Below are 27,422 nucleotides of genomic sequence, written 5' to 3'. Positions count from 1 at the left end.
CCATCTCGCTCCCCTTGGCATATAGTCAGCATTCCACACCTACTGAACATGCTCTGTTCTCATGGAACCCTCTTTTTAGAATTTCTTTCTTCTAAAAGTTGTCTCGGATTCCTCCAAATTTGCCACTCTTCCATCAGTATGGCTCTTCTCTTGAGCTTGTGGTGAATCAGGAATGTGTTATTGTTGTACATGAAAGATCAGTCACCTAAAGACCACCACGATAAGGGACACATTGAAAGGCCTTAGCGGACTGACATATGTATGCCATGGAAAGGTGATGCTGAATTTAAGACTATGTACCATCAAGTTGGTAGCAACTCTTAATGATAACACAGACTGATCTTTTCCAGGATTATCTGTGCCCAACCTTGCCCTTCAGGTCTCCCGGTGACATACCCATCGCCATTATAACCAAGTCCATTCACCTTGCTGCTGGTCATTCTCTTCTCTTTCTTCCCACCTTTTTTCAAGAAAGACTTAGCTAAGTCTTGGCATAAGTATCCAAAATATCATCATTCGAACCTTGTCATCTGTGTCTTGAATGAGCACACTGAATTGATTTGTTTGATGATCTGTCTGTCTGTTTTCTTGGCTGTCCACGGTATTCTCAGGAGTCTTCTCCAACACCAAGGTTCAAAAGTGTCAATATTCTTCCTATTTTGCTTCTTCAAACTTTCACTTCCATAGAGCATCACAGGGAATACCGTTGCCTGCACAATACTGATCTTTGTGGGCATTAGGGCTGTAGTTTGTAAATTATTTGTAAGAAGTGCTTTGGAACCTCACCTGAGCAAGCATCCCTCCACTATTCCTTAAAACAGCTCCATTTTTTTTTCAAATGTCCACATGAGTTTGAAAAAAGGAGGCTGCTGCTTTAAATATTGCATTAACTTTAATGAGTGGATTCTTCCCCTGCACTTCTCTCTTTGCTGCAAGATGCTTCAAAATGGGAGGGAAAAAGTGGTGTGGTGTGGGAGACCTTGAGTGTGAAGTTGAATGAAATGTTTTTTGAGAGGGGTGAGCAAACACTTGATTCATCTTGGCAAAATTCCCAGGATTGATTGAATCTGCAAGCATTATTGTTGTTCCTGTTGTTATTATTATTATTATGCCAAGATACTTGTCCCAAGTGCATCATTTTCTCTGAGACTAAACAAGGGAGACCCAGCCATTTCTTTGCTGGGAAAATATTAGGAGTGCTTTCTCAGGCTGGCTGGGGAAGAGACCATTTAAGAAAGAAAGGCTTAAAACGTTTGTTTTCTTCCCCTCTTCTACCCCTCTGACTTATTTCCAATCAATTTTAAATCATCAAAGAGTGAAGGAAGAGATCTTGTTTGAACCAAAGCAGATCTGGAAGAGCTTAATGGAAAATGTGGATGCAAACTAAGTACCCTGGCATGGAAGACAAGGCAAGCAATTCATACTTTATATGGCAGGAGAAATACTTTTAAGTGGAGAAAGTCTAAGAAATAAGAACCTTTTGGCCAAGACCTTGATAAATTATGTCCCTGTGGCTTGTAATAAAGTGGAGCTTCTCTCTTGATTTCTCTATTTTTTCCCAAACCAAATTCATAAGCTTTGGGGGCTGTACCACCAACAGGCTTTCTGTAGGACTGTCTTTGATGGCTGCATTGTAATGAACAAAGATTTATTTTCTTTGATTAGAGTTCTGTGCAAGCCTATCTTTCCTTTTTCAGTAGTTCTGGAGTGTATTCTTTTCACTCGCCTGGCCACCTTCTCTTTGCTACACTGCTACAGAATGATACCCTGCAGGGGGTTGGTCTAGATGACGCAAATCATCCCTTCCAACTCAGGCATAATCTGATTATATGAAATGACTACTAAGAAGGTCCATGAAAAGTTACTAAATGTCTCAGACCTGATCTGGATTGGGAAGGTTTGACTTTTTATTACATCATGTGCTTTCTCTTTCCTCACTCCATAATGGGAAGTCTTGCACTTTCTGCAGGGAGTTTGATCCTGTTGCACCTGGGGAAGTTGACAGGGCCCTCACAGCTGCTAGCTTGGCCACCTCTGTGTTAGATCTGTGTCCGTCCTGGCTGCTTAAGGCTGCCTGGGATGAGGTGCGTGATTGGGTCTGGGCAGTGGTTAATAATTCTGTGAAGGAGGGGTTGGTTCCATTGGCACTTAAGGAGGCGGTGGCGTGCCCTCTCCTCAAGGGGCCATTGCTCAACCCAACCAGTTTGGATAGTTTTTGTCCAGTCTCCAACCGCCCCTTTTTAGGGAAGGTTGTGGAGAGAGTGGTCTCATGGCAGCTATAGAGGACCCTGGATGAAGTGGATTATCTGGACCCTTTTCAGTCAGGGTTCAGGCCTGGTTATGGGACTGAGACGACATTGATCGCACTCTTAGATGACTTCTGGTGGGAGTGGGATGGGGGGGCAGTGTGACCATCCTTCTGTTGAAATGCTGCATGAAGACTGGATAGTCAAGTTGAAGAAATTAAAGGGAGAGATCGGGTTGCAAGCCATAAGTGAAATTGGTCTTCTGATGGAATGTCATGGAAAAGAAGGGATTATTATGTATGGGAGGTTTCCTGAGGAGAAGTCGGAGTTTTTGAGGGGGGCAGTTGGGCTGTTTGATTTCTGTAAGAAAAATGCTCTGTGCACATTGTGGGAACATGTAAATGCTTTGGTCTATTTTGAAGTGGGATAAGGGTTTAAGAATATCTATCTGGATTGTTCTTAGGGTTTGGCTAATTTCATTTATCTTTAATGATTTGGATTCAGATTACTAAAATATTATTTGGTTTTGGGTTCAATATGGTTAAGATTATTAACCATATGGTTAAGATTATGGTTAAGATTATTAAAATTGTTGTATTATTAAGTATAATTGTAGACAATTTATATGCTTTCTAGTTTGATCTTTATTATAGTAGACAGGAATGTATAGAATAGTAGTAGGAAGGAAATAATTAAATAAATGCTATCCTGGAGGGGGTAGTTGATTAGAAGGTTTATATACATATACATATTTTTCTCTCTCTTTTAAGGGATGGAGCAACTGTATTTAGTGATTTTTTATAATGTGCCAATAGAGTGATTTATAGAAATAATGTGATTTTGGTTTAATATAGAGTAAGGGATTGATTAGGGAAAATTGTTGTATATCCTTGCTGTTAAAAGTCGGAAGTCACCTCTTTTTGTAACTTTTTTTTCAAAGAAATTCTCTTGTGTTTTCACACTTTTTAGCTTTTTTTCCTTTTTCTTTGTAGTTTTTTGTTTTTTTTTCTGTTAGCTTTTATCTTTGAAACTTAATGAAATTCTTATAAAAAATAAAATTGGAGGAAGAAACATTAACAAACTGCACTATTCTGATGACACTACTCTGACAGCTGAAAATGCAAAGGATTTGTAAGCTCTAGAAATAAAAGTTGAGCGCAGTGAAAAAATGGGATTATGATTAAATATAAAGACATGTGAACAGGTACAGCAGACAGCCTTATAAATGACAGTGAAGATATTGAAGTGGTGGATAGATTCTGCCTTTTAGGATTGACTATCAACAATAAAGGAACCAGCAGTCAGGAAATACACCACAGGCTAATACTTGGCAGGGTAGCAATGAAGACCTTGGAAAATGCCATGATCAGTGTTTCCTCTATTTTCTGATGTGCGGTGTGCAGAAAAAATATTGTTTTATGCAACTTTTCCCAAACCAAATACAAATTTATGCACCACAGTATGACTATATAAGTAAATTGCAAATACATGGAATAGCGATATCTTAAAATATTTATTTATTTATTTTATTATCCAAATTTCTATTACCGCCCATCTCCCCCCAAAGAGGGGGGAGATGTACTTCTTACGTACTTCTTAATTAAACTATAGAAACAGAACATAGAATATGTCACATACATACTTGAAAGCTCTGCCTTCAAGTCATTTCTGACTCCTGGCAAACTGCCCTCTCCAGTTTTCCTGGCAGCATTTTTCAGATGTGACTTCCCATTTCTTTCTTCCGAGGGCTGAGAGATGTGACTCTCCGAAGGACACCCTGCTGGCCTCATGCCTAAAACAGAATTAGAACTCACAGTCTCCTGGTTTCCAGCATGATGCCTTAAGCACTATACCAAACTGGCTCCATATATGTGTGTTTACAGATTATAATAGAAACTCATTAGTCACTGACAGCGGATAATTGCAATCAATATTTTGTAAGCACTGAAAAGTCCTCCCCCCCTCCCTCCCTCCCTTCCTTCCTTCTTTGGAATTTGATATTGTAACTAAAGAAAAAATTAAACAATAGGAAACTAGAAAAAAAAATCTTGATACAAAAAGCATTTGGATAGCCCAGTCTTTTGTTTTTCCCCATTCCTTCCTTCTTCTCTGGATGTATTCTAAACTTATTTAAACTTTAATTATTATTAATTTAAAAACCAAAATTTTTATAAAGTTAGCAATCGTGGACCTTGTGCAGCCCAAAACTCATCAGGTACTGATTAAACTTTTTTGGAGGAAGGAGGGAAATAAATTAAAAACCTTTTTCAGAGGGAGGTGCTTTTTCATGCTCAGGAGGCTCTGGCATCCAGAGTAGGTTGGCTACCACTGCAAGGCTGGGAAGGGCTAACCACTTGCTGTCCCAAGCAAAAGGCACAAGAGGGAATCATGTACTCCCGCACAGTCTGCTCTGTGGCAATGCCAAGTGACTCTCACTGCTGCAGTTAAGTGAAGGCAGTGAGCTTGTGCAAGACTCCTCATGAGTTTTATGTACATAGCTAAGTTTATTATTATTATTTTGGAGTAATTTAATTTTGTGTGCGCTCAACTTTTCACTGTGTGTGTGGGTTTCGTGAGTAGTGCACGTGTACACCTGGGCACACCTTAGAGGGAAGATAGGCCATGCTATGTCCATACCTACAAAGATCAGAATCATACAGGCAATGGTTTTCTCTGTGACACTCTGTAGAAGTGAAAGTTGGACTGAAGGAACAGGATTGACTGAGATTTTTGAACTTTGGTGTTGGAGAAAACTCTTGATAATACCTTAGGTAGCCAAGAAAAAAAAAATGAATCATCGACCAAATCAGTTTAGAGTGCTCATTCAAGGCCCAAATGACCAGGGTCAAATTATCCTACTTTGGACACATTATGCGAAGACCCAGCTCTCTTAAGAGGTCTTAAATGCTTGGAAAGGGGGAAGGAAAAAGAAGAGGAAGACAACCAGCAACATGAAGGGACTTGATTGCAGCAGTGATGGGTGCATCATTGAAAGGCTTGAAGGACTAGGTTGGGGACCAATCATCATGGAGAAACTGCTAACAGTCGAGAGACAAAGTTGAACATGCTAGTTGTATTCTACCCCAACTACTCACTAAGAAGCTGTGACCAAGAAGTCATACACTGAAAAAAGCTTTAAACTGATAAGGCTTTCTATATTTATACTAATTTGCAGTAATTCCACATCACTTTAGCGTCCTCTGCTAGAACAATACCTGGCTATTGGACACCTCGCAGTGACTGAAAGAGGAAGAAGTTTGTCCTATTATACCTGGACTCTGAGCTGCTAAGGCTGAATCCAATGGGAAGGTGCTCTATATCCCACTTTATTTTGCAGCGTTCCATTACTTCTGGCTGAGCTGGGGTTTAGTCTGAGTCCTGAGTAGAAGTTTTTATTTATGGTGCTTAACCTATACTCACAAGGGAGACCCATTTGCTTTCCAAAGGTCTGACACTCACTTGGGACCCCATGGGTCATCCCAAACATTTGAGTAGGAGTAACAGGTAGTCCTTGCTTAATCATTCATTCAGTGACCATTTGAAGTTACAGTGGCACTGAACAAAGGGACTTATGACCGGTTCTCAAAGTTCTGGCCACATGAACAACATTCGGGCCCGCCCACATTTACAACTGCCTTTTGGCCACCTGCCTACCCACTGCTGCCAGCTGTCCTTACTGTCTGGCGTTATCTGCTACTGCCATACCAGCTGCCAGGCCCGCCACACTGCATGGTGCACCACACACCACAACATGTGCCACCAATGTAACAGCCAGGTCCTACTTTTGTGCTGGTGCAGCCAGGTCCTCCTTTTGTGCGCTGGGCTTCTTTTGTGAAAGAAGGCCCTGGCTGGCATGTGAACAGAGGGTCTGGGTGGGGCATGAAGAGAGGTCCTGGCTGGCATGCGAATGGAGGCCCTGGCTGGTGCGTGAAAAAAGCCCCAGCTGAACCAGGGCACAGAAGGCCCAGCTGGTACAGTAGTGACATGTGGCATAGCAGGTACTGTGGTGGTGGGGAGGGCTGAGCGGTGGGGGCAGCTGGCAGCAGCCAGTAGGCAAGTGGCCAAAAGGCAGACATGGGGGGAGATAGGTGGGGGGGGAGTTCAAGAGGAGGCAGAGGAGGCAGTCCCTTGCTAAGACTGAAAGAGACCAAGCTGGGAATGGCATGGGTTGGGGTGGGTCCTTGCCTAACGACCGATGGGATTCGGTTAATGATGGCGACAGGGACTGCCAACGCTAAGCGATATGGTCACGTGAAGTCATGCTTTACGAATGCATCACTTAGCGATGGAAATTTCAGTCCCAATTACCATTGTTAACCAAGGACTACCTGTGTAGGTTAAACACAAGTGACCCAGAACCAAGCTTCTTTCGCCCAATCATTATTTACCAGACATTATTACCTGTCGGAGTGTCCACGGGTGTGATAATAAAAGTCAATATGGTGCCCATGGTGGTAGGATTGAAGCCCCGTCTGTTTTTTATGTGTGTTGCATCCCTACTTTATAGAAAAGCGGACTATAAATGTAGCCAATTCAGTTAGTTGAATCAATTATCCGTAAAGACAATGTGTGGGTTCCAGGATTTGTTTTACTTCTCATGCCTGATTGAAAATTTGGAATTTCCAGTTGTGTCACATTCTGGCAAAAATGACCAGGGGTGGTGGGGGGGGGAAGGATTTATTTTCCCTGCAGAGCTGGGAACCACTTAAGAAGAAGGCTGGGTGCAAAATACATTAGATTATGGTTAAGTGGCTTAGGACATAAAAACACATTAGAACTTTATAGCGCTCTATAAATTACAAGGTTTGCCGCATGTACTTCCACAATGGGAGATAATTACATTCATTAATCTACTACTAAGGGCACATAATGTTGCCTTCCAAATAGTGCTTGTATTCAGTTTATTCTTGGGCTGATCAGCTAGGAAAAAAAATAGAACGAAAAGAAGAGGAAAAAAATGTTTCCTTCTTCTCCATCTGTTTTGTAACTAGCAGCAAAATGTAAGCATGGAGGCCCAAATTGCAGACTGTTGTGGCAGACTTCCTGCCATAAGTGTGGTGAATCGTGGACTCTCTGGTTCAGTGATGCTGGTTAGTTTGAAGATCTCCACCGGTACCTGAAAGTGAGAGAGGAATACACTTATCACCCTTGTCATTAAATCTCTACATTCAGAACTATGTTCTGGTTTACCATCTGCTTAGCAGAGCTGTCTTCCAGTCCACCTTTAAATAAAAATTAAAGAAATTTCCTAAATAGGGGCATCTGTGGGGGGAGGGGGCAGTGGTCTCAAAATCTGAAAGATGGCGGGGGTGTCATCACAATCAAAGCTCCATCCCTTTTGTACATACAGATAGTCCTCATTTAACAATGGTAATTGGGACCAGCAACTCTGTCGCTAAGCGGCGCAGTTGTAAATCGCAATGTCATGTGACTGCACCGACTTATGACAGCATTTGCAGCAGTTCCAGTTGCCATCATTAGGCAGATCCCACGTGGTCGCAACATCCCATGATAATGTGATCGCCGTTTGCAGCCTCTTGCTGGCCTCCCCATCAACTTAGCTTTTCAGAAGCTGGCAGCGAAGGTCGCAAATGGTGATCACATGACCCCAGGACGCTGCGGGCGTCGTAACTGTGAGCTGGTTGCCAAGCACCTGAATTGCAATCAGGTGACTGCAGGGACACTGCAATGGCTGCAACTATGAGAAACGGTCATAAGTCCTCTCATTTAGCACCGTCATAACTTTGAACGGTCGCTGAATGAATGGCTGCTGAACAAGCATTACCTGTACACATACACAGGGGTGGAGCTCTTTGATCATAATGCCCTGGCCACCATCTTGCAGATGTTGATCTCCCACATCTGCGGACATCCGTGTCCATTAAGTTAGCATTTTTTCCTGTTTACAGGTTTCCATAACTTATACAGCTAAAGTGCATAGCTGGTTAAGAAAAATCCCTAGGAACTTTCTGAACTCACATTCCCTGGATACATTTGCTGTTACATGAAGCTTTGATACAGCCTTCCTAAAATGAACTAAATCCATTTCTGCAGTAAAGCTCTTTTTGTTTTAATGTTTTTGCACACTTTTTTTAGCACATAACTTTCAAAGTTTTTGTTTTCTTTTAGATGCATGTGCCCAGGTATCTCAGGGGTTCAAAATCTGTAAGATGGCACATGTGGTGCCATGATGAAAACTGGGCCTCTTTATGTGTTCATGCAATGTTGGTAGTTGGTGCATCTACAGAAGAGGCAGGGATTCTATTATGAGCTGTGATCTCCATCTTGCAGATTTTGACCCCTTCTCATGGATGCCACTATGGAGAAGGGATTGTATGGTTTTTGGACACTGCCCCCCCCCAAAAGCCAGATGCTAACAATCTTAGTTCACTTCTACACTGACAGTGCAGCAGAGACTGTTATGACAATTCTCACAAATCAATGACCATTAAAATCCATGGATAGATGGATTTTTGGATGGATGGATGGATGGATGGATGGGATAGATAGATAGATAGATATTCACATTAACTTTCCCTCTATTTTTAACAGGTTCTTATCTGTCCTATTCCTGCAAATACAAATCCTGAGCAGTTTAGCCAATGCTGTAAGGAAATCTCTCTCTCTTTTTCACTGTCTTCCATCATGTAAAAATATTATGTCCCCCTACTTAACTGTTCTACTTAACCAGCCTTTATATCCTTCTCCTGGTTAAGTAACTGCTGAAAGCATAGATTGTGAATTAAGGGTATTGGCAGTGCATCTTGTAGGTTATCAGAGAACATTTAATTCAGTTGACTGTGGGGATAAATCTAATGTTTAATCCCCTATTCACTCTGTAATCATCTCTCTATTGATCGTGGTGCTTCCCTCTCCTCCACTGAGTGCCTGCACAGAAACTTTGCTATTCAGAGGATGGAGGAGGAGACAGATTCCAATCTGATCCATACGCATAATTCAACTGAAAACATTTGCCTTTGGTGTTAAATTAATGCTGCTTGTTTGAGAACAAACAGGGACATAGGAAGCTACCATCTACTGAATCAAGTCTTCGCTTCATCTAGCCCAGTAGCGTTGAGGTCAATCACCAGAGTTTCAGGCAGGCAGTTTTCAACTATACCTGGAAATGCTGGGAACTGAACCTGGGTCCTTCTCCATAGAAAGTGGGCTCTGTAACCCAGAGTTATAGAAAACATTTAAACCCCCCCCCACCACCACCACCACTGCTGGGGAAGGGAAGTTTGGACGAGTGGTATTTTCCCCTGCACAACACAAATAAACAAACAAACAAACAGATAAATAAATTTATCTCAAGTTTTTCTCAAGTTTTTTTTAAAACTTGCATGCTAGTTCATATAAGGTCATCAGCAGATTAAACAGCAATGGAACTATCTTTACAACACTAACATTCATTCTGTCGCAGAGATAAACATTCTAGTATTTATTGCACGTGAGCTTTAGGTCCTCCATTCCAGCCAGGAGCAAAAAGCTATGCACTTTATTCTTCCATCTCCAGTGTTATTTTAACCACAACAGCTTGGTGAGGTTGACTAAATTATCAGTCCAAACCAAAGCATCTGCAGGATCTGAAGCTTCCATCAAAATGACAAAAGCAGCACTGCACTGTTGCCACACAGCCACGGTCCTTTTGTGTGTGTGTGCAACTTCACAACACACTGCTTTCTCCCCTTGACCCTCGTTGCAATTGCCTTTGAGCCCAAAGTTACCCAATAAGCTTTGATGGCAATTGTGGTTTACACCTGGGTGCCAGTAGTCCTCATCCAGCATCCTAAGAAATAACTAGATTTAATGAGCACATAATTCAGATGCACTCACTGTCCAAATCTGATGTGTTCCCATGCCTTCCCCCTAAATGGACTATCCTTTGATTGCTTATGTTTAGAGACAATGTATAATTTCTCTGGGAGAGCCAGTTTGGTATAGTCTTTAAGGCACCAGGCTAGAAACTGGGAGATTGTGAATTCTAGTCCTGCTTTAGGCACAAAGCCAGCTGGGTGACCCTGGGCCAGTCCTTCTCTCTCAGCCCTAGGAAGAAAAAGACAAAGGCAAACCACTTCTGAAAAAGTCTTGTCAAGAAAACTGCAGGGACTAGTCCAGGCAGTTGCCAGGAATCAGCATGGACTCTAAAGCACCATAATAATAATAGTAATATTCATTTCTGTAACTGGCAGAGTTCTATTAAACAGCCAAGTCATCTATGTCTGGAAAATGCCTTCTATGGAGTTCAAGGGCGAGAGGACAAACTGTGCTGATGAGGTTACCTAGTTGGGTCATGAAACGTCTGCAAGACAACAAGCCCAGAGAGCACCAAGGACTCCACAGTTCAGCCCTGAGCTACAGATATTCCCTTCTATTGGAAGAACAAACTGTTCCTGCATTTGAAAGAAGCAGGGCAGCTATCCCCAAGATTCCTTCACACCCGTTTTCTTTTGTCCAGTATAATGTCACACCAGCTATTTTCTGGAGGCTTAGATGCCATCCGTAAATCCCAACAGCAACACTTGTTGTGCTAGAAGGACTGCGAAGTGTGTTGGTTAAACAAGTCGCTTTGCTTGCCTAAACATGTCCTAAATTTCAAACACAGAGGAATGATGGGGACAGGATTCAACATAACTGGTTTCTGTTTGTCCCATAATGAAGGAAAAAAACAATGCTCAGTGGCATGCAAGATGGAACTTTCCTGAATAGGAGTGTCAGCTGACCAGGGCAAAAAATAATCTGAACCGCTCGTGTAATTTAAATAGAGGTCAGATGCAAAACTATGCAGATTTGGGGGATATGGAACCAAATCTGTCTCTGACTCAAATTAAGACATAGGAATCTACCTTGTGCAGCAGTATCCCATTGATATTTTTTTTTGCTCAGGATTAATCTTGGGACTTTCTGTATGCAAAGCATGCATTTTTCCACTTAGCCATAGCAGTTCCTCTAAAGAGAAAGTAAATGTCCAGATTTCATGCTTCTGACCAATGACTCAGTAGGGCTGAGTTTGCAGATCATGCTCAATTAACCTATTTTCTACTTTTAGACAGTATACTAGCTTTACCCAATGTCCAGAATCTTAAACTAACCAACCAGGCTGGGTTCTCACAACACTCTAGACCACCAAAACAACCACAAAAACCAAAACTACACCACCTAACCAGTATTAAATATAACAGGTTGCGTAAATACAGCCTTTACCTGGTTAAGCATGTTATATGAATGCAGGCACTGAGTCAGAGCATTGAATGGTCCAACTTAGTCTTAGATACATCAGAGTTGAACAAAGTGTCTTTTTTTTCAAATGTCGTCAGACTGCAACACCTTTCATCCTTTTCCATTGGTGAGGCTTGCTGAGGCTGTTGCTTGAAGAGCAGGTGGTAGCCATGGCTAGGAGGGCCTTTGCACAGGTAGTCTTGGGAACCAGTTGTGCCTGTTTCTGGACTGGGAAGCCCTATTCACAGTAACTCATGTCTTAGTCACCTCCTGGCTGAATTACGTAATGTGCTATGTATAGGGCTGCCCTTGAAGAACATTCAGAAGCTGCATCTGGTCCAGAATGCAATGGTGCATTGGGTGCACCCTGATATACCCACATGGCACCTCTGCTCTCTGAGCTCTTCTGACTCCCAATGAGTTACAGGTGCAATTCAAGGTGCTGGCTGGCACCTCTAAAACCCTATATGGCATGAGGCCAGAATACTTGCAGGACCATCTGTCTCTGCTAGTTTCTGCTTGCCCCACCAGAACCAGGAGGGTTGGTATACCCCAACACCCTTCCATCAGGAAATGTCATCTTATGAGATCTAGGAATTGTGCTTTCAGTACCTGCTGTAAGGATCAGTGTCCCCCTAGACATCTAGAAGACTCCAACCCTGTTGGGTCTTTGTAAGGCATTAAAGACATCGCTGTTTCCCCAGGCACTGTTTCATTGAATTCCACAAAGCTTGTACTTCCAGTCATTATGTACAAAGGCTCTCCAAAATATATGACCATTTCTTCTTCTCCCTCTTCTTCCCCACTTTAAACAGAAGGATGTAGCAGTGAAGCCACCTGACCTTGCGAACAAGCATCAAGATCCCTTAGCAAAGAAGAAACGGGAAGTACTTGCTAATGGGTTGCCCTACCACCTAAAAAAGAGTCGGTTGCACTACCACCACTACCACCATCACCATCACCACTACAGTTCAGATCGGGAGAATGACCTCAGCCTTTGTCAACATCTCAGGAAAGGGAAGAAGTTCTTGAAAGGGCTCAGACAGGTAGGAAGCCAAACTTTTGGAGTGTTTTCTTTGAAAGTACTACCATTGCTGTCTGTCATGAGTACTGATGGTGAGCAGGAGGGGCCCCCTATCCAGGGGGGGAAACACATGCATTTTCTCCCCTGGATAGGGGCCCCCTCCTGCTCACCATCAGTACTCACGACACTGTCTTTGGCATGATTCCTTCTCTGGTTATTGGGTGCTGTAGCTCATCTCTTGAGGTTGGACCACCGCAGTTGCAGTGAATTACCAATGGTGAAAAAGAAACATGATTGTGTTGATGAGTTTATGGGCATTTTGAGCTGGCTTACTTTTGGGATCAAGAGAGCATCTTGGATGTATCCATCTAGTCCCCAGGAGTCAGGTTGGCTCAAGGGAGACTTTCCCTTTCTTAACTCCTCCAAAATGGGAGTTATTCCATTGCAAGAGTTAATGGTGATGAGGTCAGGTCTGGCTGTATAATACAGATAGGGATGATGCCTGAGATTGTGGATGCCAGGCCAGAAGAGTACAAGTGGTTGAGCTTGCAAGCAGAATTGGAAACTATTCCTGGTATTTGGCTCCCCAACTTTTTTGTTTCTGTTTTACTGGGTATATTGCTACAGTTTTGTACTAATGGGAAGATTAACTGAAATCCAGATCATTAATTAAAGACAATTAAGGATAAAAGAATAGAGAATTTAACTGTAAACAGAAAAAATTCAAATGAGAGTTATTTGTTGTAGGAAGTGGCTGCTTCCAGAAGACATCTTAAATGGTTAAATGAACAGATGGACCTCTTTTCCCTTGTCAGCTGGCTCAATCTGTTGTTCAGGCCCTTGTAGTCCCTTTTAGTGTTAGCTATCTATAAAGTGAAGCTAGACTGGATAGAGGATTGTCTTCCAACAGCCTTTCCTTGAAAGGACCATGATCCATGGAGTCAGATGCATGTCCCGCTCCAGAGAAGCAGGGAAGAGGTTGCTTATCTATTTCAGTGCAGGTCACTTCTCTGCTCTAAATTGCTCTCCACTATCCAGCTTTCAGTACAATTCAAAACTTATACATGATCTACATTTTTTATTTTCAAGAGTAAGCTCTTTGGGAGGACTATTTTGGAGGAAGCAGACAGTATGAGAGAAAAGGGTTAAACATCCTATCTCCTGTTCCTATTCTGAATGCTCCTTGAACTTGCCAAAGGGAATAGAAATGGGGGTGTATCTTAATTACACACTTTTGTCCTTCAGTGGTTTTGAACGTCCTCCCTGTTGTAAAGACAATGATTTGTCTCAGGAAATTTAGTTCTTAGAGCAAATTAATTCTTAGAGGTTTGGAAGCATGTGAAAACAGGAAAGGGCTTCTTGGAGAACACTTTTAGCTTTTAGGTAAGGCTTCCAGTGGTAACCAGCATCCAGTGGATCAGACATGTGAGAATTTCATTCTAGTTTTCCAAATTTGCTCATAAAAGCATGAATTATCTTCTGAATGTCTGGGAGGAAGAAAGAGAAATAACTATATACAAGGCTGCTGATAGCCAAGAGATGCATAGCATGAGACCAGATGCTATCTCATCCCAACCTTCTTCAGTCTAGTGCCCTCCAGATATGTGGAATAATCCCTTTCCAAATTCCAAGCCAGCCTGTCCAATGGCTCTAAGTTGAGTGTGATTCTATTATGATGTATTTATAGTCCAACTGTATATTTTATCATATATCTCAAATGTCAACAGCTGCAACATTTCTGAATCTTTATGAATCACCATTTCTGTGACCACAAACTGTAAAGCATGATTTATTTTATGCCTTCGCCCACTATACTCTATCCAGTTCTAGTTTCTGAAATTTAAGCAAGCAAATTCAGCTAACCTGAGCATGTCAAGAAGAGGGCTACTGAGATGGTGACTAGCCTAGAGACGAGTGATGTGCAAAGCCTAACGTTTTGGGAATTGATAATTCTGGAGAACTCTACAACAGTGTTTCTCGACCTTAGCCATTTTAAGATGTCTGGACTTCAACTCCCAGAATTCCCCAGCCAGCACGGGGTGTTGAATCCACACATCTTAAAATGGCCGAGGTTGAAAAACACTGCTCTAGAGGTTCCATTCCACCTAGAGACGATGCTGAGCCAGCTGTACTGGGGATGTCCTGGCAGTTTTTCTGGAAGTTAATCCAGCAAACTGAAAGCAATTTGATTTATAGCAATACTTTTCCAATGCAAGAGGCTGTGGAATATCAGTATCTTTGGAAATAGGGAACTCTTGACCCAGTTAGTGTGATTGTATGCGACTAGATCCAATTTTAAGGAATTTTGATTAGGTTAGTGGATGGCTGTACAGTGTATTATATGAACCTGGGCAGTGATCTTCTGGGTTGAGTTAGAAGCTGCTGGTTATGATCAAGCTCTTCCCTGACAGATGTTCAATGTAATGATAACAAAGTTCTGCTCTCTGTAAGTATGATGACACTAAACAATCCAGCACTTGTGTCTGTTTGCTTGCTTTTTGTTCTGACAAAGTATGTGAGCAGAGTATGTGGGGGTAGAATGTGGAAGAAGAAATCTTAGGAAATACTGGAAAAATGAATGCAGATTTTCTTCTCAACTATTATATGACTATACATACTGAATGTAAAAAAATTAAATAAAAATCATTATAAAAGGAGCAGGTACTGTTGCTGTTGACAAAAAAAATCATGTTATTCTGAACATGCTCTCTAGGCAAACAAAGTATATTCTTTAGAAATAATAAAGGGGTGGGGGTGGGGACCAGTCAATGCTGCGGAGCTCCACAAAACTGGTTCTAGTAGCTGCCTGTTGAATGTTCAGAAAGTGTTATTCCACTTTTCTGACACAATATTTGGTAGCTGATGTTCCATAACTGAGAACTGAGAAAGTGTGAGAGAAAGACAGGAGATTTAACTAGTCCCCAGCTCCACCAGTGTGCATGGAAAACGATCAGTTTAGCTCAGCTGTTTGCCTCTGTGGAACTGTCTGCTGGTGCCACTTTTAATAAATTGCAAATCAGACTTCAGACAAAACCGTATGCTGAATGCTAAGTTCTGTAAACTTTCCAGCATTCCATTAAGTGTTCAGGCAATGCTTCCTCTAAGTGCAGAAAATACCTCTTCTAAAAGACACCATCCCATCTCAGAATGAATGGCTCTGCATCAGGACCTGGATGTTAAAGATGTCACCACCTTTTTCTAATTCTGGTGTGAAATTTGTGATCCTCTCAGGTTAATATTCCTCACCTCAAATATAAGGAGAAATGTATGATCCTTGACTTTTTTTTTGTTCTTAAAAAAAACAAATACTATCTTGGGGTACATTAACAGGAACATGGTATCCAAAGCACAGAAAACTTGCTGCTGTCTACTCTGTCCTGGCCGGACTCCATCTGGAAAATTATGTCCAGTTTTGGACATCACCATTCAAGAATTAAAGCAAGTCCAGCAGATGGCTACCAAAATGTTCTGGGGTCTGGGAACCAAGAAACAGTTAAAAGACCTGGGAAAGCTTAGCATAGACAAGAGATAAAGGGAGAGATGATAGAACTCTCTCCCTGAAGAAGGGTTTGAAGACTTACTGTAAGTTGTTCCAGAAGGTAGAACAATAACCAATGGGTTAAAACTGTAAGGAAGGAAGGTCAGACTAGATATCAGAAGAACCTCCCTGACCATATGAGCTTCAGCCAGTGGAACAGGCTGCTTCATGATGCTCTCCTTCACTAGAGGTGTTTAAACAGAGCTGGAAGGTCACTTGTCAGAGATGCTGGTAGATCCTGCACTGATCAAGGGTTGGACTTGATGGCCTCGAAAGAACATTCAAACGCTATGATTCTATGATTCTCTTTAAATCTCTATTTAAAATTGGAGCTAGAGAAAAAATATCCTATCCTACAGTTCCCTTCTCCTTTCCTCCTACACCATGTATCCACCTGCCTTGCAGTTCTTCAAAGGTAGCAAGCAGAAGGAAACATGAACAGTAGCATTGTGCCCCAAATTGTTCTGGTTCAGTTTTGTGTGTGCTAAGCAAGGAATGATATTAAACATTTAAAGGCTTTGCATCTGAATTATAATCAGAATTCGGGAGTGGTGGAAAAGGAAGCTAGCCTATTTTCTTGCTGGCTTCCCATCATCTTCTTTTTAAAAAGAACCCCACCCCACAAGGATCCTTAGTGAGCTTCCCACTGCTAAGCATCATCTTTGCCATCTTCTTCTGAAATTATCAGACATCAGTGCTGATGTTATCTGATCACAGTTTGAATCATCACTATGGCAACAAATACCCCATTATTGCATCAGCAGTCACGTCTTCCCATCATTGCAGTAGACCACAAAAATGGTAGACACTGATGGAAACTTTGCCCATGCTTGAAGCACCTATTGGTGCATTTTCTTAAGTGGTAAGTTGTCTGAAAGATAGATTGACTTCCCTTTCTCTGCTCACCTCTAATTTTTAGCAGAATTTGGTTTGTCCATATGGACAAGTCAGAAGAAAATCTTACTTTTTTTCCCCACAGACAAAAAGATTTTCTGACTGGCATGACCCCAATTTGGCCTAGCATTAGTAAGGAGTAATTTCCCATGTTCCATTCCTCTACTATTTGAAGTGCTGCTAATGCAGTGTGCTATCACCAAAAAACTCCTGGGAAAAATAGCTTTCCCAAGGACAAAGGAAAAATCAGTAAATCTTGGGAAACTATTTCGCACGAGCCTGCCTTATTTCTAGGCAGCCAAATCTGAGCCAAGAGTCAAATGCCATACCAGGAGAAGCCCACAGGAATCCTACCATCACATTCCTGTGTGTGTCTTCTATCATTGTTTCTTACCATCAGAAGCCAGCATTGCAGGATGTCACAGGGGGGCAAAAAAATCAAGATGGCACTCACAGCCATGGACTCAAAGCCCCACCCATTTTACAGAAAAGGAACAGGCCTTTGCATGATTGTGAACACCATCTTGGCTTTTTTGCCCCCCCCCCCTCCCTGCAGACACCCTGCAACTCTGGTATGTCGGACTTATGCTAGAAGTTTCTACCTTGCTTGCTTTTCCTCTCTCATCTAGTTTTAGTTTAATCCAAGGATCAAAAGAGCTCCTAATTAATTTTCAGAAGAAAACCATGGAGTTCTCCAAAGTGGCATAATTTATCTGTGGTATCCATGATGAAAGGAAGGAAGGAAGGAAGGAAGGAAGGAAGGCAAACCAACTTGTTATGAAAAGAGGAAGCAAAACAAGGAAGCTGTTTTGTAAAAGTCTGCTGAAGCCTTACAAATTTTAATAAGTCAGTACTTTATTTCCAACATGAAGACCTCAAATTTAACTGGTTTCGTGCAGCCTGCTAAACTTGAAACTCAAATTAGCAAAAGATAATTTCTGCCTTTATATAACATCTTATGGTCCAAACAAATAAAGTATATGATGGCTTAATGAAATAGCCTGATTAACCCAGTATGTTAAGACAATGAGTAGATTCCCTTGCATGCTAAGCCAAAAGATATCCAGACCCCTGTATTCCAGCCTCAAGTTACTTGACTCCATCCATATACCACTAAAACTCTCATGTCTGTAACCTTCATCTGGGCAAAATGGTGCATTATAGGGCACAACAGAGTTTTTGAACCAAGGTACCTCAAATGGGCTAACTTAAAGAATGCGTCCAAAATCCGGGACGTGGGACTCCCGTGGAATGGACATTTGGCAAATTTTATAAAACATTTGATGACATAAAAATTATGATAAAACATTTTATGATATAATACAAAATGTCATAAAACGTTTCCTGTGGTCGACTCCTGATGTTTGACTGGGCTATGCAGTTCAACACTGGCTACTTCCTTTCTTATTAACATTCTTTTAATAAGAATTTTATTAAGTTTCAAGCAAAGATAAAAGCTACAAAACAACAAAAAAACTACCAAAAAAATAGAAGAAAGCTTAAAAGGTGTGAAAACACAAGAGAAAATTTATATATATATATATATATATATATATATAAAAATATAAATATAAATATAAATTGGGTGATTTAGAAATGGGGTGGCCGGTCTTAGTGTCCTTTTAAGGCTATGGTGCGGCTTGGAAAATGATGACGTCCCCACCTCCCAGCTGGCTCTTACCAGTCGAAAGCAAAACACTGTTTGCGATCTTCTAACTGCAAGCAGCTGTCTGGTGGACAGATGTGGTGATTCCAGGTGTTTTCCTTTTTCTGGAAAGCACTCCTGGACTTCAGGAAAACCTGCCTGAGCCTGAAAAAACTGCCACGTTGTCAGCTCTGTCCGCTGAGCCCACGGGCACAGCTGTTCAGTCTGCCATGTCCCCACTGGAAGTCCAACACTGGCTACTTTCAAGGCAGATACATCTATGAATGTTTCCCTGATTTTTAAAGAACTTTTCAAGTACATTAGAACCTCTGCCATTGTTGAAGGTATTGAGGAATCTGGTAAGGAAGTATCTCTGAAATGATGACCCAACAGGTCACAGGTTGTGTAATCCAGTCTAAAAGTCTTTTACAGTACTCCAGAGTTCTTAGTCAATCAAGGATGATGCCTACTTCTGTTCAGGTACAAATAGTAGTGTGGTATTTTCTTAGCCAGGCTTGTAGACTGGCTCTTAGTGTAGAAGCAGGCTGGGGACCCCCAAAAATTGGGGATAATGTTGACCATCATGTACACCATGCAGGGATGAAGTATGAAACAAAAGCCTGAATGCTTGAAGTCAGCATTCCATTGCTTGTTCAATTCATTGTGATTTAATATGCCTGGATTCTTGGTTTAAAGTCATCAATGAATTTAACCTATGCCTTAGAAATGACTTTAAGACATCTGCTCTCTAAGGACCAAAGGAAAGGTAGAGGCTCCTTGACCTTAGTGACTTCTTGGACCAATCCATGTTGTTTTCTTAGCAACAGCATTTGTCATGGCTTCTTCTGGGATGTTTTTTGAATTTACAATCTACCCAGGGCCTTGGGATTTCCAGATAATCTCCTATCTAACCCAGCTTAGCTTTATGAGAGCAATGAAGGTCATCCAGATGCTACCACCTGCTGTGCCTGAGCACTAAATTACACATTCAAGACCTAGCTAGCATTCCTTTTGATTCTGGAATAACTGCAGGAAATACACCCTGATTAGAAGACATGATAGGAAGTGTTAATCACTTTGTCTTATGCTGCAATCCTGGAACACATATGGCTTCTTCTGAAATGTCCTTGATCCCAAAAATCCTGTTTCTTTGAGTGGAGGCCTTTCTTGCAAGGTAAATGAGAGGTGTGTAATCTCTGATAAGTACTCTCTGTGTTCTCTACTAAACAAGTCCTCTCTCTGTGTTTTATTGTACGGTATGTGTCTTTTTCCAGTCTGTATTAAATTTATATGCAGATACAGGGGCTATCATACTTCTGCATCTAACTGTGTGTGGGGTGGCGAACAAGGGGATGGGTGTGTGTTTAAAATCAATTATTTTTGAATTAAAATGAATTTCAAAAAAACATACATTTTAATTGGTCCATTTTTAGTGTTAAGGATTGCTTGGCAACATTTGAAGAAGTGCAGAAGTGAATCCCAGTCTGAGTATTAGTTGAAAAAGTTGGATTGCGTCGGTTTACGTGATGACAGAACTTGAACAAAACCCTTGATCATTCTTCTGCTACAATGGGGAGGGGGATTTTGGGAAAGAGGTGTTTGGGAAACATTTCTGTATTCTCTTTTAATGATTCATTCATTCTGCCTTGCCATGAATTACCTGGGTTGTCAGGGGTGAAGCTAGCAAGGCAGGTAATGGGAAGTGAAAGAACAGAAAGGGCTGTTCTGTAATCTAGCCACCAGGTGGGCACAGGACAGGAACATGGGACAAGCTCAGTCACTAGTCCATTCCAGTAGAAGGGTTGGGAAAAGAACTTTAAGAGCTAGGTGTTCTAGACTTTGTAGGAACTGATTTTCATTGTTACAAGGAATAATTGCATCTACAATAAACGTTACTTAAATCAGCCTACTCTTTGCTTTCACATAAGCGTGGGTTGGAAATTAGAGAGAGAGGCAGAGGTTAGATGTAAGCCTTACATAGGGTGGAAAAACAGGGAGAAGGGAATACTCTGGAATAGAGTCCCTCTATTATGTGGTGCCAAAGGCTTTGATATCATGTTGGAGGAATCACTTTTGGTATCCGGTGAGGATAGGATACAGAAGCGTTTGCTTCTGTTATTTGATAGAGCCCCTGCCAGAAACAAATAAATAAATAAAATGCAACGCTGTACACCTTCACTCCTTATCTGCAATGGACACATCTCCCTCCGATCTTTGACAGGAAGGAGAGAAAAAGGATGGATGTCCTCTAGGCAGGACATTAACTTGGGAAGGGAGCATCCAGCGCAGTTTGGATAGCTTCCCACTGTGCTCCTGGGGGAGTTGTCACAGCAGTGACAATTGATTTACAGCATGCTGTTTCCAGTTTGGATTTGCAGTCTTACATTGACATCTTAGTGCTCTTTAGCAAGTGCTTTCATTACTGCCTGTCCAACAGCTGCTAATTGAAAAGAAAGCAGGAGAGAGATCTCTGGAGAGGGAGGAAAGGATGATTGATTTGCATAGATCAAATGTGCAGACTTCCATTGTGGTGAATCTGAAGACTAGCCTTCACCAAAATATTTGTTGTTTATTCGTTTAGTCGCTTCCGACTCTTCGTGACTTCATGGACCAGCCCACGCCAGAGCTTCCTGTCGGTCGTCAACACCCCCAGCTCCCCCAGGGACGAGTCCGTCACCTCTAGAATATCATCCATCCATCTTGCCCTTGGTCGGCCCCTCTTCCTTTTGCCTTCCACTCTCCCTAGCATCAGCATCTTCTCCAGGGTGTCCTGTCTTCTCATTATGTGGCCAAAGTATTTCAGTTTTGCCTTTAATATCATTCCCTCAAGTGAGCAGTCTGGCTTTATTTCCTGGAGGATGGACTGGTTGGATCTTCTTGCAGTCCAAGGCACTCTCAGAATTTTCCTCCAACACCACAGTTCAAAAGCATCGATCTTCCTTCGCTCAGCCTTCCTTATGGTCCAGCTCTCGCAGCCATATGTTACTACAGGGAACACCATTGCTTTAACTATGCGGGCCTTTGTTGTCAGTGTGATGTCTCTGCTCTTAACTATTTTATCGAGATTTGTCATTGCTCTTCTTCCAAGGATTAAGCGTCTTCTGATTTCCTGACTGCAGTCAGCATCTGCAGTAATCTTTGCACCTAGGAATACAAAGTCTTTCACTGCTTCTACATTTTCTCCCTCTATTTGCCAGTTATCAATCAAGCTGGTTGCCATAATCTTGGTTTTTTTGAGGTTTAGCTGCAAACCAGCTTTTGCACTTTCTTCTTTCACCTTCATCATAAGGCTCCTCAGTTCCTCTTCACTTTCAGCCATCAAAGTGGTATCATCTGCATATCTGAGATTGTTAATATTTCTTCCAGCGATTTTAACTCCAGCCTTGTATTCCTCAAGCCAGCTTGTTGCATGATGTGTTCTGCATACAAGTTGAATAGGTAGGGTGAGAGTATACAGCCCTGCCGTACTCCTTTCCCAATCTTAAACCAGTCCGTTGTTCCGTGGTCTGTTCTTACTGTTGCTACTTGGTCGTTATACAGATTCTTCAGGAGGCGTACAAGATGACTTGGTATCCCCATACCACTAAGAACTTGCCACAATTTGTTATGGTCCACACAGTCAAAGGCTTTAGAATAGTCAATAAAACAGAAATAGATGTTTTTCTGAAACTCCCTGGCTTTTTCCATTATCCAGCGGATATTGGCAATTTGGTCTCTAGTTCCTCTGCCTTTTCTAAACCCAGCTTGTACATCTGGCAATTCTCGCTCCATGAACTGCTGAAGTCTACCTTGCAGGATCTTGAGCATTACCTTACTGGCATGTGAAATGAGTGCCACTGTTCGATAGTTTGAACATTCTTTAGTGTTTCCCTTTTTTGGTATGGGGATATAAGTTGATTTTTTCCAGTCTGATGGCCATTCTTGTGTTTTCCAAATTTGCTGGCATATAGCATGCATTACCTTGACAGCATCATCTTGCAAGATTTTGAACAGTTCAGCTGGGATGCCGTCGTCTCCTGCTGCCTTGTTATTAGCAATGCTTCTTAAGGCCCACTCAACCTCACTCTTCAGGATGTCTGGCTCTAGCTCACCGACCACACCGTCAAAGCTATCCCCGATATTGTTATCCTTCCTATACAGGTCTTCTGTATATTCTTGCCACCTTTTCTTGATCTCTTCTTCTTCTGTTAGGTCCTTGCCATCTTTGTTTTTGATCATACCCATTTTTGCCTGGAATTTACCTCCAATGTTTCTAATTTTCTGGAAGAGGTCTCTTGTCCTTCCTATTCTATTGTCTTCTTCCACTTCCGCACATTGCTTGTTTAAAAATAATTCCTTATCTCTTCTGGCTAACCTCTGGAATTTTGCATTTAATTGGGCATATCTCCCCCTATCACTGTTGCCTTTTGCTTTCCTTCTTTCTTGGGCTACTTCTAGTGTCTCAGCAGACAGCCATTTTGCCTTCTTGGTTTTCTCTTTCTTTCGGATGTATTTTGTTGCCGCCTCCTGAACAATGCTGCCAACTTCTGTCCAGAGTTCTTCCGGGACCCTATCTACTAAGTCCAGTCCCTTAAATCTATTCTTCACCTCCACTGCATATTCCTTAGGAATATTAGTGAGCTCATATCTAGCTGATCTGTGGGTCTTCCCTAATCTCTTTAGTCTGATCCTAAATTGTGCAAGAAGAAGTTCGTGATCTGAACTACAGTCAGCTCCAGGCCTTGTTTTTACTGACTGTACAGATGTCCGCCACCTTTGGCTGCAAAGGATGTAATCAATCTGATTTCGGTGTTGTCCATCTGGTGAAGTCCATGTATAAAGTCGTCTCTTAGGTTGTTGGAAGAGAGTGTTTGTTATGCAGAGTGAATTGTCTTGGCAAAATTCTATCAGCCTGTGTCCTGCTTCGTTTTGTTCTCCCAGGCCATACTTACCTGTAATTCGAGGTGTCATTTGACTGCCCACCTTAGCATTCCAGTCTCCTGTGATGAAAATAACATCTCTTTTAGGCGTGTTGTCCAGTAGGTGCTGCAGATCCTCATAGAACTGCTCTACTTCAGCTTCTTCAGCATTTGTGGTTGGGGCGTATATTTGGATCACTGTGATGTTAGATGGCTTGCCCTGAATTCGAATTGAGATCATTCTGTCGTTTTTTGGGTTGTATCCAAGCACTGCTTTAGCCACTTTACTATTAATTATGAAGGCTACTCCATTTCTTCTGTGGTCCTCTTGTCCGCAGTAGTAGATCTGGTGGTCATTTGATGTGAAGTGGCCCATTCCAGTCCATTTCAGTTCACTGACGCCCAGAATGTCTATCTTTAATCTTGACATCTCACCAATAACCACATCCAATTTGCCCTGGCTCATAGATCTTACATTCCAGGTTCCGATGGTGTGTTGATTCTTAGAACATCGGATTCGCCGTTCACCACCAGCACCGTCGGCCGCTAGCCGTCCTTTCGGCTTTGAGCTAGCTGCGTCATCACGTCTGGGGCTAGTTGAGCTCATCCTCTGTTCCTCCCCAGTAGCATTTTGACCATCTTCCGACCTGGGGGTCTCATCTTCCGATGGTATTCACCAAAATATAAGTGCCTATATACCCACACAGACACCTTCGAAGGCCTAGAGAGGTCCCTGAAATATAACATATGGGCTGTGTTTTTGCTATACAGCTGACCCAGACTTCCCTACTGCTGGCAAATTAACTCACTCCTTGTTCCAGTAGTGAACAAGATGGAATGTCTCAGTCAATCATCCTGCCAACCATTTTCTGTTTCTCAACCTGGGCAACTTTAAGACATGCGGACTTCCAGAATTCTCCAGCCAGCATTTTGGGAGTTGTAGCCCACACATCTTAAAAGTTGCCAAGATTGAGAAACTCTGTTCCAGGTCCTCCCAATAACCACAAGGTAGGGGACGCGGTGGCGCTGCGGGTTAAACTGCTGAGCTGCCGATCGGAAGGTCGGCGGTTCGAAACTGCGTGGCAGGGTGAGCTCCTGTTGCTAGTCCCAGCTCCTGCTCACCTAGCAGTTCGAAAACATGCCAATGTGAGTAGATCAATAGGTACCGCTTCGGCGGGAAGGTAACGGTGTTCCGAGTCGTCATGCTGGCCACATGACCCGGAAGTGTCTATGACAACGCCGGCTCCAAGGCTTAGAAACGGAGATGAGCACCGCCCCCTAGAGTCGGACACGACTGGACTTTACATCAAGGGAAACCTTTACCTTTACCTTTAGGCTGAGCGGGAGGCAATAATTTCCAGTTTCAGTTCCTCTACTCCAGAGGGAATAAATAAAATGCAGGGTGGTGTGACAGAGTGGGGTATCACTACATTGAAAGTCAGGAGGACCTCATCCAATGCGAACCCTGTTTCTGGCCAAATTGGCAATAATAAAACACCCACACCCACAGATACCGAAAAGCCCTGGTATGAGGCCCTTTCATTAAAACCACAAAATATATTTCATTATATTATTTCATTAAAATCACACTGTATATCCACACTGGAGCTCACAAACAAATAGCCTGGCCCCAATTTCCAGGAGACGAGCCAAGTCTTCACCGCCTTCCAAAAGGCCAGTAAAGTTGGGGTTGTTGGTATCTCTGGGGGGAGGCTGTTCCATGGGGTGGGTGCCCTGATAGAGAAAGCCTGCTTCTTAGGCCTCCCCAGATGGCATTGCCTCACGCAGGGGAACTGCCGCACATCCATTCTACTAGATCTGGTGGGACAGACAGAAATCATCGGGGAGAGGCAGTCCCACAAGTGACCTGGCCCCACACTGTGCAGAGTTTTAAACATGACAGTTAGCAGCTTGAACTGCACCCAGAAGCCTACTGGGAGCCAGTGCAGCTCACGCAGCCATAAGTTATGTGGGCATACCGTGGTGTGCCCAGGACTGACTGGGCTGCCTCATTCTGGACTAACTGATGCTTCCAAGTGCTTTTCAAGGGCCTCCCCATGTACAGCACATTGCAGTAGTTCAACTGGGAGGTGGCTAAGGTATCAGTGACAGTGAGCAGTGCCTCCCAAACTAGGAACGGGAACATCTGGTGCACAAGATGTATTTTTGCAAAGCCCTTCTTGGGCACAACTGCCACCTGCTTCAGATTAAAGCTGGATCACTGATCCAAGTCCAGAATCCCAGAGGAACCTAAATCAATTACCAGAGAAATGTTTCTTCCTAAAAATAATTCAGGAGCAGTCCTGCCCTATCCCCCACCTATTTTCCTCCATCTCTAGTGGCCCCAAATTCTTTTTAAAAGCTAAAGGGAAGAGAGAACAATTGCATGGCTAAATCAATTGACTGATTCATTACAGCTGCCATAACTGGAGTGCAAAACGGCAGAGAAATCGGAAGAAGCAAGTTCACGTAAAATGACTGATAGCTAGGGCTGTCAGATCTGTAATGCAATACAGGTAGTCCTCAAATTATGGCCATTCGTTTAATGACAGTCTGAAGTTACGATGGCCTTGGAATGGGTGCTTTACGGACTGTAAAGCATTTCTGAGTGTCACAAAATGTTGCACACACATCCCCCCCCACAGTCACATGATCGCATTTTGGGTGTTTGGCAACCGGCTCACATTTATGACTGGTTGCAGTATTCTGCGGTCATTTGATCACATTTTGTGACTTTTTTTGCCATTTACTGGCAAAAAAATGCCCATCGGGGAAGCTGGATTCGCTTAATCACCCATCATTTGCTTAACAACCCATGATCTGCTTAACAACCGGTGATTTGCTTAATGACTGCCATAAAAATGGTTATAAAGTTGGGTCCAGTCGCATGGTGACTTGAGTTATGACTGCTATGACTTATGGTGGAAATTCTGATCCCAGTAAGTCAAGAACTACCTGTAATTTGTGTGCCCACCAGAGCTCTTGTTTTCAACGTCCTTTTGCTGCCATCTACTGGTCCCATGGGGTTCTGCGGCTCAGATATGATCGGAGTATAGAATCATAAAGAGAAATCATAACAGCATCATAAAATCATAGAGTCCAACCTCCTCTCAGTTCAGGAGCCGAAAGTAAAGCATCCCAAAATGGTTGTCCAGTTTCAGTTTGAACATATCCAGTGTAAAGGAGCCCAACTCTGAGTAATTTCTTCCACTGCTCTGACTGGCAGTAAGATTTTTCTAATGTTCAGTTGGAATCTCTCTTCCTGGAACCTAATTTATCATTCTCCATCCTGCACACTGGGACAAGACAGAACAACTCCTAACCTCCTCCCATGTATCATTGTTTCAAATATTTGAACAGTGCTAATTTATCCCTCCTCATACTTCTCACGGCTAAATCTCTCTTCAGTCTCTCTGCATAGGGCTTAGTTTCTAGCTTTCAGATCCTCCTCTGAACCTGTTCCAATTTCTCTTAATCCTTCTTAAAGGACAGGGCCCAGCAGTGGTGGGGTTTGACCAAATAACAGGAGATTAAAGCGGGGAAAGAAAATGAGTAGGAGAAAGTGTGTGCTTGGGAAAGTGAAACAGGCTGTAGGAACACACAACTTGCTAACTGTAGTGGGGAACCAAGGTTCCTCCTGCTTCTTGGTATTCCTTCCCATAAATACCAGGTTCATGCAGTGAAAGCCAATGATATTTAAGCAGATTTACTGAATAGGTAGAAAAGCTTGCTAACAGTAGTGTCTGCAGGAGAGAGTCAAAACTAAGCGGGAGTCAAATGTTCTGGTTGCCACAATACAAAAAGGATGCTGAGGAACTGGAAAGAGGGCAGAGAAGAACAACAAAGATGGTGAAATCCTACAAAGTGCAGTTAAAGCAGTGTTTCTCAACCTTGGCAATTGTAATATGTGGACTTCAACTCCCAGAATTCCCTAGCCAGCATGGGTGGCTAGAGAATT

General features: G+C 42.5%; 1 protein-coding gene across 1 annotated transcript in view; it reads left to right on the top strand.

Annotated features, from left to right (window-relative positions):
• LOC134488642 (autism susceptibility gene 2 protein homolog) overlaps positions 1-27,422 on the top strand; it is a 376,739-nt gene that overhangs the window by 176,237 nt on the left and 173,080 nt on the right. The window contains exon 2 of the mRNA XM_063291104.1: positions 12,281-12,511. Within this exon, the coding sequence (XP_063147174.1) occupies positions 12,281-12,511 (231 nt within the window). The remainder of the gene's footprint in view (positions 1-12,280; positions 12,512-27,422) is intronic.

Source organism: Candoia aspera, chromosome 1 (assembly GCF_035149785.1).
Source record: "Candoia aspera isolate rCanAsp1 chromosome 1, rCanAsp1.hap2, whole genome shotgun sequence".
NCBI lineage: Eukaryota > Metazoa > Chordata > Lepidosauria > Squamata > Boidae > Candoia > Candoia aspera.
This window is presented reverse-complemented; position numbering and strand designations above follow the sequence as displayed.